The following is an 11,831-nucleotide window of genomic DNA, read 5'->3' as shown; positions in this document are numbered from 1 at the left end:
ATTTTTATAAACCATGTGCTCTGCTACAAGTCTGACAGTGATCAAGTAGAAAGGGTCCCAGAGCAGTGTGCCTTCCACACTACACACACAGACAGAGCAGTGTGCCTTCCACACTACACACACAGACAGAGCAGTGTGCCTTCCACACTACAGAGCAGTGTGCCTTCCACACTACAGACACTGACAGAGCAGTGTGCCTTCCACACTACACAGAAACACACAGAGAGAGCAGACAACTCCACAGGGCGTTAATTGGAACCTCCTAAATTTGGCATAACCAGAGAAGAAAGTTAAATAAAAGGGAAGACGGAAGAAGAGGAAAACTAAAGCTGCAACTGAACAAAATAAATAATCCAACAAGAACTAAATGGAGACAACCATGGATCTAAAGACTGAAACCTCATCGAATGGCTTGGTGCATGAGATCAGCTTGGAGAAATTACACAAGATGGCTGCGGAGCTGATCCTGCCAGGAAAGTTCCTCCTCAGACTGCTGAATGCCGCTCTGGTGCTTCTAACTAATTTGCTGGCCACAATTTTAGGAAGCAGCCCAGTCAGACGCCATTTCCACCTGGTGCTGTCTGGTCTGGTGCTGTTCGGACCTGCACTGAGCTTCTGGGGGTCCAAGTACAGCATCTTTGCTAACAGGAACCACTACCTGTACAGGTGAGAAGTCTGCAAATACAAAGTGTGTTACTGCATCATTGCTCTCAAACCAGTAAGTGAGACAAGCTGGCTGAACTTCCTCTAACCCCTATGCTAAACTTTTTTTATTTTTATGGGTGTCATTATTATGCACCATTATGGGTCGTGAAATCTTCCCAGTGAGTAGGCTACATAAAGAACCATATAAATTAACTTTCAAATCAAGAAAAGCAAAACACCAAAATTGAAGTTAGGCGATATGATTTCCCGGCAGGTTTCCTTTAGTGAATTCTATGGCGGGCATGATGAAGATTTTTCAGTTGTGTTGATTGGCTGAACACATGGTATAAAACACTATACAGGTCAGTCGTATTCTATCTTTTCAATCTTGTCATTGTCATCGTCTGAAAAAGGTCCACTTTAAAAATCTATCTATAGTCACAGCTGCAGTCAAAGTATTGTTCAAATGTCCAGAAGTTTAATTGTGGACAGATAACCAATTGCACCTGTTTTAATATAGGCATAGGTGGATAAATGTTTACACCTCAATATGCTCATATGACTTTGCTAAAAGTTTGCAGCTTTTATGTGACATCACTGAAGGGTAATTTAATGCTTTTTGATCTTAACTTGTAAAGTGAAGTGAAGCCAAAAGTAATTCTGGCAGTGCATTAACTAACTGTAAATGGCTTAGCTGAAAGAACTGAGCACAGAACCCATACCTCTATTAATAATTCAGGATCAGGCGTATATCAATGGCATAGTCCTCAACCATATTGTGTCTATTTAACCAGGTGGTTAGTTAATCTGTCATGCCCAGGCAGAGGTGGAAACTCATTCAACTTGCATGACCCATGCTGTATAGAATGTGTGTAGCTGCTTTGTGTGTGGTGCTGCTTCAAGTATTTCTGATAGCTTGATTTTACACTGCATTATCGTATGACAAATTGTACAATGCCTATCGACATTAACACTGCCTCTGCTGCACCACCATCTCCCAGGAAGTTCCTCTTCTCCACTTGGGGTTGGACCTGTGTCTTCACGGGCTCCTTCGTCTTCCTCTTGTCCTTCTCGGCCCGTCGCTGCCTCTCCCTCTCCCTGCGCCACCTTTCTCGGATAGGCGTGGTGGGGTGTCTGTGGTGGGGCTGCCGGCGCCTCCTGACCTTGCTGGAGAACGCGGCGGGGAGCTGCTACGAGCCCCTGGCCTCCTCCCAGGACGGGGCCGCCAGCCAGGCGGGACTCCCCCTGCTGCTGCTCCACCAGGACCAGACCAAGGCTTCCTGCCTCAAAGCTGGGCTGCTGTGGCGCGGGCACCAGGTCTCCGAGGACGCCCTCATCCTCGTCCTCTGCTGCCTCCTGCTGGTGGAGGAAATGTCTGTGTTCGGCCCTCACCTGGCCCAGGCGAGGCCCCCACAGAGCTCCCTGGGAGGAGCCCCCTTAAGAATCCTCTTCCTCCTCTGTGTGCTTCTGCTTGGGCTTTGGGTGTTCCTGCTGCTGTGCCTGCTCGCCCACTTCCCTGTGTTCCCCTCCCAGCAGCTAGGAGGCGCTCTGGGCTACCTGGGGTGGAGAGGACTCTACCAAGGGTGGTACCAATTCGGGCCAGGCTGGGGCCGCCCGGGTTTGCCAGGAGAGGGACTGCTGATCGAGATAGACGGCGGCAAACATCCACAATATTGTTATACACTGTAATAGCACAATTTCTCCAGTAACAATGGTTTGATGTTGGGCATTATAAGTTATAGCCTTCTGTAAAGTCAAGAAAAGGGCTTCTGATCAGGGTTACGCAGACAATCTGTGAGGTTATGTTGGCTGAGGAAATGCATACATTACAGAAGAAGTATGTATGATGTGAGCCTGTCTTCAGCTATATGTGTCAGTGGTAATTAGGAAGACAACGGTGTGTCACTATGGCCAGTGAAAGATTGAGGCGTACCAGCCTCAACGCGAGACTCATCAGTCATTCTTCCTTCTGAGTCTTGGATGCGCCGCCCCTATATCCACTGCAACGTCGGCTAAATGGCTGCACGTAATATACATGTTATCACTCACAATAAAACTGTACGCACCTCCGGGACAATGTTGTTATCCAAGATGTGGGTGCCCTGGCACTCCCAAATAGTACGTACTTTCCAATACCAAGCCCTTTTTCACATGCCAGTGCCGAAGTTTGTAGGTGCTCCACAGTGCCGGATGTATCAGTTCGGTGCTCAGTGGTTGGGAGGGTGTAGTGCAGTTTACAATTTTGAGCATCGGCTCCGCCATGTGAAAAGGTGCTCGGTATTGGAAAGTACGCACTATTTGGGAGTGCCAGGGCACCGGTATCTTGGATAATAACATTGTCTCGGAGGTAGGTACAGTTTTATTGTGATTGATAACATGTATATCGCGTGCAGCCATTTAGCCGACGTTGCAGTGGATATAGGGGACGCGCATCCGAGACTCAGAAGGAAGAATGACTGATGGGTCTCGCGTTGAGGCTAGAGGCGTACATGAATGTAAAAAGGACACTTCTCATCACTTACACAAACCCCAGTCTCTCAAGGGAACTTTGTCAAAATAGACACAGAAGAAAAGAGAAATGTCATGAACAAATGTTGACTTAGAGGAGTTTGAAAGTCTTGAGTATTGAGTGAGTCTGAGTATTGAGACTTGACTTTAGATGAGAGGAGGAAAGTGTGAGTATTGAGACTTGACTTTAGATGAATGACTGGGCAGAGCACCATGACTCCTCCTCTTTAATGTCCTGGCTTAGAGTGCAGACAAATGAACTTTCATCATTTTAAGCGTCTCCAGTAATGGATCGCAAGACTCTTGACTGACTAAGAGCTATGTGGTTGATTTAGTAAGTCAAACTGACCCCTTTCCCATTGGACAACTCCTTTTCTGCAAAATTATAGGCATATCTGACATCAGAGGAATATTCAGCAATATTTAGTAGTCTTGTATAAACAAAATCTGTCGTTTTCAGGATTTATTTCATTCGTACGTACGTACGACAATAATGTAGGAAATAGAGAGAAACCCAATTTAAAAAATTCCCATTTGGACAGAAAGTACGTGCAGCCAGTATTATGGTAATCACACTGCTTTATTTTGTAATCTAAGAACAAATGTGAATGGTCATACAGCAAGTGAAAATGAAAACTTGTCAACAAAGCAGGTGTATTGTTACTTAATAAGAGTGTCACACAACACTAGCTGTATCTTAGTTGAAAGCGTGTCTGTAGTAGACGTGCTTGTGTGTGTGTACTGTAGAAGTCGGTCTCAGTAGATGAGAGCTTTGCAGTCTCCTCTTGGCTTCTTAATCTTGTCATAGTTCTTGTTAATGGTGTCAAAGAGGACAGCCTGCAGAGAGAGAGATATAGAGAGAGACATAAAGAGTAAGAGAGAGAGAGAGACATGAGAGATACCGTATGTCCAGATACAGAGCTATAATTGCATGAAACGGTTCCTTTCATCATCACCTGGACCGCCCTGTTCATGACAGCTTCAAACACAGGAGGACAATGGAGACAAATAGTGATGAATGAACAGGAAACAGAACATCAATCAATCAGAACCCAGCACAGCAATTAGTCTAATTACCATCCTTAGTCCTATTAGGATGGAATGGACTCCATTTAGCCATCATCCCTTCTCTCTTGGCATACGGAGGGAATATTTTATACACAAAATGGTAGTATGATTCAAAATGCATATACTTAACCGGGTATTCAATATACCAAGTGGTACAGTGAATGTTATACACGTTGTCTGATTAGGTTTGAACGATACTCAGATGAACAAGACATTGTAATGTATGCAATATGAATACAGACCTGAATGTGTAAGAGCCAAACAGAGATTGTGTCAGTGTTGTTTTTGCATTCAATTTCAGATTTTTATGCATACAAACCTTACAACAATATGACCTTATATCGACTTAATAGTAATCAAAAGGTTGTAGGTGTCTCACATATGTGTTGCGGATCTCCAGGACCACGAGGCGAAGCTCACAGTACTGGTACTGGTCCAGTTCATGAACCAGCTGTCTGTAGTCTCCCTGCAACAAGCAGAGCCGTTAGCAGAGCATATGCGCAAAAACATATACAACACATACATACACTATAACTACCCCATTGAGAACCTTAGCTTTTCTTATCTCACACGTAGTGACTGTGTACACAATCAACACACATATCTTAGTATAACTATTTTATCAATTCTATCTCTGATCTGGGATATAGACAAAGTTAGCTGACAGTGTGCCAGCATAAACACACACACACAAGCAGTGCAAGCTATATGCACACACAATTACAGACATGCTTGTGATTAAAAGCTAAAATATAATTTGACAACATGTCCACCGTTACCAAGTCAGAACACACACACACACGCACACACGCGCACACACACACACACACACACACACACACACACACACACATAAAAAGCTGGGATACTGACCACATGGGGCTGTTTGGAGGCCTTGGCCACAGCGTCGCCTCTCTCACTGTAGTATCTGACAGACCAAACAAACATGTATCTCATTCATAATGCTCCCCCACATCAAGCAATTCTTACAACTGTCAAATGGAGGCACTGTAGTAAAGATCAATATCTCAGACACCCCTAGTTGATTTTTATGAATCTTTGAAGGTTGACGTGTTCTGGTGGTTCAAAACGTTACACTGATTGGCCTGATGGGGGTGCTATAATCAAAGGTCAGTGTTTACTGGTCTGATTCTGATGATGCATCCTGTTACTGATTTGACTTGTCATATCAATTCAAATAAAAATGTCTCCCATTCCACTGCACTAACATCAGATAAATTAACTCCACCTCTTACTTTGAAATCTGAGTCTGGAACCCTTCAATCTTGGTGCGTGTGTTGGTCAGCAGCTCAAACACTTTTTCCTGTTGGATACGTGCAAAGATATCAAACCAAACTGGCAAAGACCGCACAGTTACTGTTCATTCGTCTGCAGAGTAACAGGGATTTCACCTCAAAGATGACCACAAAAGTACAAACTGCCAACTTTTCATGAGTAATGTGTATTGGCCGACATGTGAAATCATATTATAACAATATGAAAAAAAACGTTGGCCAAGAAAGGCATCATGAAAAATATAAACGTTGCAGAAAACAAACCTACACCAGTGCACACGTACAAGATATTACAAATGTGGGCCTTAAATATATGAAAACAATAAATAAATACAATCCTTTCGAGATATGACACTACATCACTCTACTGCTTCACCCAATGATTACCAGTCACTGACCTGTACAGCCACTCCAAAGTTGTCACCATCTTCAATTTTAGGAATTTGGAGTTGCACCCACATGGATACCTGCCAGACAATCACAATGTATTCATCTCTAGTGCAAAAATCCTAATGTAAATAAATGATGGATCAACATTGTGTCAAAATAGAGAACTAAGGCCAATTCAAACACTGGTGGCTGGAGATACATGTTTCCTATCCATTTCCATAAGTGCTGTTTAAATATGAGACGTGAGCTCCAGTCTATGCATTTATCTTTTTGTTTCATATATAAATGGAGCTTGTGGCACATAATTAAGTCAAGTTAATTTATTTGTATACTCCTTTAGAGCTGAACTACAGTAGATCGAACTGATCTACAACAATCAAACATGGAACAAGAGTAATTTAAGACAAGCAAAGAAGCAGAGCTCCAAAAAACTCACCAAGGGCTCGGAACGCCTAGTCTACTAGGCATTAGTGACTGACTGACTGACTGACTGACTGACTGAGTCACTGACTAAGTGACTGACTGACTAAGTGACTGACTGACCTGACTCAGTGACTCAGTGACTGACTGACGGTGGTGGCACACCAGAGCGGCACTATTCGTATGTAGCCGTTTGGCTGGTCGCTAGGTGCTGCAGCTTGATTGGCTGTCTTGCTGTCTTTCCATTTTGAATTGGTCAATTTCAAATTGGCCCCTCCACTCGATGCTTTCGTCCGCCGCCAGGTATCCCAGCATGCTTTGCAAGCTGATGAGCGACGTATCTCAATACAAATGAATGGGCAGCAGCGACTCCAAGCGTCTACATGCGAATACATTTGCTGCGGTGTGCACAGGCTATGAGTGAGTGACTGACCGTGTTGAGTTTCTCCTTCAGCGTCTGGATGTGAGGCTTCACTTCCCGCAGCAGGCTCTCCACACGCTCGTTGCAGCAGATGGGACCACAGGGAGGCCCTGGAGGAGAAAACAAACCAACAACATCCTCAACATTGACAACATTGTTCTTTACTGTGATTATGGGGCAAAAGTGATTCCTCTTACAAAAATATTGTATCGTTTTTCCATTGTATCTATCCATCTATGGTAACTATAGTTATTATGCTGTAAATCCTGGTATTTCCCCAGTTTACTGTGGTTGATATGTTTTGTAAGGGGCACCCAGAACAACCTTGAGGATATTATGGTTTTATTTGGTTTTAATATTCTCTAACTTAACCTTTGGTGTCTTTTCTATTTTTTATTTTTTTTTACAATTTTCAGAACTTGGAAAACAAAAACAGGCTCAAACAAAACAGAACAGAACAAAACAAAAACAAAAATATACATATGTACATCATCAACATTCCAATGTCACAGCGTTGTGTTACCAGCCGCGTCAAGTGCTTATTGTGCTTGTAAGAGATGTGCGTGGGATCCCACACGAGGGGTCCATTAAAAGTCAGCTGGGCAAGTTACTTGTCGCTTTCAACTTCGTCTAAGTAGGCCAGAAACGGGTCCCAGATAGGCGAGAATTTCACAAGAGAATTGGTCCTCAGAAACCGGAGTCTCTCCATACGTATGACCGAAACCATATCCGTCAGCCACAGCTGAAAATAATTCAAGATTCAAGATTCAAGATTTTTATTGTCACTCCGTAGTACAAGTATCACGTGTGAAATTCTTGTGCTGTAGACTCCGTTTACAACATAGTGCAAAATAACAGGGCATATAGGTGCAGGAAAACAAGAGAAACAACAAGCAATAAGGCAGTAAAGTGATAAGACAAGTCAAAGACAGTGACATATTCACTGCACATAGGTGCAAATGGCATGGACATACTTTAAACATACTTAAACATAATTAACATTCTGTTTGCACAGGTGCAAATAGCATATACCTAATTAAACATACAATTAAAAGAAGGTGGAGAGGAAGACTTCCGCTCCTTCAAGTCAAGTCAGAATGATTCTCTTGGCGACAGGCGACCCCTGCGTCAGAGACTATTGCACAGCCGTAGCCTACTGAGGAGCAGAGAGGATTCCGAAGCAGCCGAAGATGGTGAGTTCTGCCTCTGCCAGCTGAAGGGTTATTTTATAGGCCTTAGAGTACCAATCAAATATTTTGGCCCAAAATCCAGACAGTGAAGGGCAAAACAAAAAAGCATGGGATAGTGTACCATCTGACACCTATCACATAGTGGTGAGACAGAAGGGTAGATCTTGTGCAACCTGGACTTGGAATAATGAAGACGATGAGTGACCTTAAATTGGATCAGCTGGTGTCTGCTGTTAATTGAGCAGAGCTGAACCACAGACAGACTCATGTTAAAAGTTTTTCTTTCTAAATGTAGGATACACACACACAAAAGTGAAAGCTTAAAAGAAAAGGAAAGCTCCCTGGTTACTAATGGTTAGCTTGGCAAGCAGTCCACAAACCAATGGCGATGTGGGCTTTGCTTTCTCATACGTTACAGTGTGAGTCCACTATTTAAACATGAATGGATAGAGAACGGCTATGAAGTGGTGCTCTCTAGCTGTGGATGGTTTCCCAAAGTGTTTGAATCTGTAACGTTTATTTTCCTCCTTTCAGAAACTATTCCCATGGCTCCAGAGGGATTACAAAGCTGCCCATTTCATACAAAGAAGACTGACAATTGAGAAAAGAATTGGCTGGCGACTGCACATGTATAGGATGACGCATGGTGCTAGTCTACAACTCTCCTCAGATCAGCAGAGGGGGTGGAGCAACGACTGGGACAGCAGGGGGAATTGGTACAAGTAGAATTGGTGAGAAAATTAGAGAGAAATCTGAAAAAAACTAGAACGACCGCACCGCGGATATATGCCCCCGCCAACAAGTGAGCTGTCGACATCCGTGTCTGTCCAGACTTTGACGTTTGAGCCAAATGTGAAGAAATTCCATCAAGGCGTTACTGAGATATCGCGTTAACGAGCTTGAAAATAGCGTTTGTGACGTCACAGTGACCTTGACCTTTGACCACCAAAATGTAATCAGTTCATCCTTGAGTCCAAGTGGACGTTTGAGCCAAATTTGATGAAATTCCATCAGGCGTGCCGCGTTCCTGAGATATTGCATTAACAAACATCGGATGGATGTACGGACGGACAACCCAAAACCAATAATGCCTCTGGCTCACTATCGCCGGCGGAGGCATAAAAAAGAAGACTGACGATCGAGCATTAATGTTATCACAGTTTGTCTCTCGCAATCAGACAACCAGCATTTGTGATATAAACAATGCTATTTCTTTCACAATCAGACAGGGTTTCCTTTATCAGTTGTCACTGTGTCTTTTCATTTACCTGCGTCTTCATCTTCTTTGTCGCTGTCCTTGTCCTTGTCTTTCTTCCCTTCCTTTGCCTCCTTCTGCAGCATAAGGACAGGAGGCTTTAGGCCAAGGGCTTTTCATTTCAATAAATGTATAATTCACAGCAGCTTGAGGTGTAATTAGAATCTATTTCTAAATATGGTCCAAAATAAAAGTGTTCTCTGCCAATTGTGCTGTGAGTGGTTGCTATGGTAACAAGGGACTCTCTTGCAGCTGTCCGCCTGAGGAGCCCGTTTGAGAGGCACAAATTCCAAAGGTATGGGGGGGGGGATTTATGGCTTTTGGAGTTTCCTTATTTTGGCAATTATCTGAACACAAGTGTTTAATATCACAACTAATGTCATAACTTTATTAATATACTGTAACATCCTTAATATCATCTGCAGTACAGTGCCAATTCTCCTTCTACAAAATCGAATCAAGTAAGTTATGTTAGATTCATTGAGTATAATGCGTAGACCCACCTCCTCCTTCTTCTTGCGCTTGGCCTCCTCTTTAGCCGGGTCTGGCATGGGGATGTCCAGTGGAGCCTTCAGGGATGCCAGGTCATCCAAGCTGAGAGACGTCTGACAGAAAGCAAAAAGTCATCAGTGTCCCGCTAGTTCTAGAAAGTCCACTTTTGACAATATGTTATCTAAGGTTTCGATTGGATGTGGGGGAGGAGGCAATATCAGCTGATTACAGTAAATAATGAAGTAACATTAAATATATGAGATTTCATATATCCCTCAGATGATTGTCTTACAGAATGGCATTTCCCCAACTTTTTAATATCAGGTAGATGTGTATTAGATCACTGATCACAATTTGATCAGATTCTGTCTCCATCAGAGAAGACTTATTCTTGGAAATGACTTGGCAGAGAAATGGATGTGTCTATACTGTCGGTGATGAGGGATTCTCTCATTCTAACTCCCTCAAGGGCCCCTGGAAGTCCCAGGACCCCAGTTTGGGCACTACAAAACACTGATACCTTCAACAGCATCTCTGTCTCTGTAATCTTCTGAGGGAAAAATGTTGAAACCAGGGTTTCTGCCTGTAAGAAAAAAAACAATATTTGTGTTACCCAGTTTGCATGTAACAGCGTTGTGTTTGATGGTAATTGCAGCAACCCATGTTAAGGGCTTGCCCAGGGGTGGATTCAAACTGCTAACCTTCGGCTTGCGGCAGGGACACGCTAACCACTGCACCAAGAGAGTTAGCTCCCTTGGCGGAGCTGATTAACGTGCCTTTATACTGGGGGAGTGAGTTTAACCAACCTACTTGCTACCACTCGGGACTCACGAGGACACATTCATTCGGTTACACATACACAGTTCTGATCAATTTGTAACACTTAAATTCAGGTAGTAGTTCACACTTCAAAGTTTTCTAATTGAGTAAATTACCTCTTTGGTGAGCTGCTGGCAGAAGTCATCCACCTGGAAAAGAGGTCATGACTGTCAATTGACACTTGACCTCATTTTCACATTATTTTTAATACAATCAAGGCCAAGGTTATTATAGTTAACTGAGACTAAAATGGTGTGTGTGTGTGTGTGTGTGTGTGTGTGTGTGTGTGTGTGTGTGTGTGTGTGTGTGTGTGTGTGTGTGTGTGTGTGTGTGTGTGTGTGTGTGTGTGTGTGTGTGTGTGTGTGTGTGCGTGTGTGTGTGTGTGGGCGCGCGCACGCGCGCGCAGTGCGCGTGGGTGGGTGATTGGGTTATTTAACTGAAATAAAAACAAAATCTAGAATTTAGAAAAAATAAAACTAACTGAAACCATAAAAAATAAATAAATATCGGGGCACGTGATTAACGTCAAAGTGGGCCTTTTCCCTTTTCCCAGCTGCCTGGCTGATAACTGATAAAGTGAGAACCAGGTCAACTCCCCGCTCACCTGACATGACATGACCATGCACTAGCTCGACTGGTACAACACACACAACAGGTTTATGATGCATTATTGGGTGGGAAATGGGGCTGGACAACACGCCACCAGACAGACAGACAGACAGACAGACAGGCTCACCTGTTTCTTCGACTCGGGACGAATATCCAGAGAAGCCATATCGCATCTGTTGATGAAAAGTGGTTTGGTTCAGTTAGTAAAACGCGTTATCTTCGGTAACCGTGTGAAGAAAGAAAGGTTTAGCTGGTAAATACTATGCAACGCACGACAGGGACAACTGCTCGCAGTTAGTCAGCATACAAAGTGAAAATGAAAGTTAACTGACCCCGAATTTTGCAGACAGTTCCGTACTTTCCACTTTGGCAGTGAGAGCGAGTGATCCCGCGTGCATTGTGGGACTTGTAGTTTTTAAACCGTTCGATTAAAAAATATGATCACATACATGTTATTTGAATCTGTCATTATTTTTTATATTTAAAACTTGGTTTGTGGAGAAAAATAACTTCCATAAAGCCTTTAACTTTATAAAAGACAATTATTATCATAAAGGGGAGTAAGTGGGCTCTCTCTGTGTCTGTTTCAATTTTTGTCCCACATCGTGATGTCACACAATGTCTATGACATCATCACTGATAATGTCAGAATGTCTATGACATCATCAGTGATGTCATTCGAGCAATTGTGATGTCGTCATGTCTATGACATCATCAGG

The 11,831-nt window shown here is 43.3% G+C and overlaps 2 protein-coding genes across 3 annotated transcripts; one reads left to right on the top strand and one right to left on the bottom strand.

The window, feature by feature from the left end:
- Positions 1-379: 379 nt before the first annotated feature.
- Positions 380-2,334, top strand: fitm1 (fat storage inducing transmembrane protein 1; the record flags this gene model as incomplete). Its single annotated transcript, XM_083662653.1, has 2 exons — positions 380-666; positions 1,647-2,334. 2 exons carry the CDS (start codon positions 380-382, stop codon positions 2,332-2,334), a joined length of 975 nt encoding a protein of 324 aa, XP_083518779.1.
- Positions 2,335-3,720: 1,386 nt separating this feature from the next.
- psme1 (proteasome activator subunit 1) lies at positions 3,721-11,490 on the bottom strand. 2 transcript variants are annotated; one of them, XM_083650972.1, is made up of 12 exons: positions 11,445-11,490; positions 11,240-11,285; positions 10,620-10,652; positions 10,205-10,267; positions 9,696-9,797; positions 9,206-9,269; positions 6,760-6,857; positions 5,915-5,983; positions 5,478-5,545; positions 5,095-5,149; positions 4,601-4,687; positions 3,721-3,990 (listed from the first exon to the last, which is right to left on the bottom strand). In XM_083650972.1, the coding sequence occupies exons 2-12, from the start codon at positions 11,276-11,278 to the stop codon at positions 3,910-3,912; spliced, it is 759 nt and encodes a 252-aa protein (XP_083507098.1). In that variant the 5' UTR covers positions 11,279-11,285; positions 11,445-11,490; the 3' UTR covers positions 3,721-3,909. The 2 variants fall into 2 exon arrangements, with proteins under 2 accessions (XP_083507098.1, XP_083507097.1); XM_083650971.1 differs by lacking the exon at positions 11,445-11,490 and having other exon boundaries at positions 11,240-11,428.
- Between the last annotated feature and the right edge of the window lie 341 nt (positions 11,491-11,831).

This window comes from Poromitra crassiceps (genome assembly GCF_964638095.1).
Source record: "Poromitra crassiceps genome assembly, chromosome: 2".
Classification (NCBI taxonomy): Eukaryota; Metazoa; Chordata; class Actinopteri; order Beryciformes; family Melamphaidae; genus Poromitra; species Poromitra crassiceps.
This window is presented reverse-complemented; position numbering and strand designations above follow the sequence as displayed.

Bases quoted from the DNA above. Each gene is read 5' to 3' on its own strand.
- psme1 (XM_083650972.1), bottom strand. From the start codon at position 11,278: ATGGCTTCTCTGGATATTCGTCCCGAGTCGAAGAAACAG. The intron at 10,268-10,619 runs GTAATTTACTCA...TTTTTCTTACAG, and splicing joins GCCAGCAGCTCACCAAAGAG to GCAGAAACCCTGGTTTCAAC. The intron at 9,798-10,204 runs GTATCAGTGTTT...GCTTTCTGTCAG, and splicing joins AGACAGAGATGCTGTTGAAG to ACGTCTCTCAGCTTGGATGA.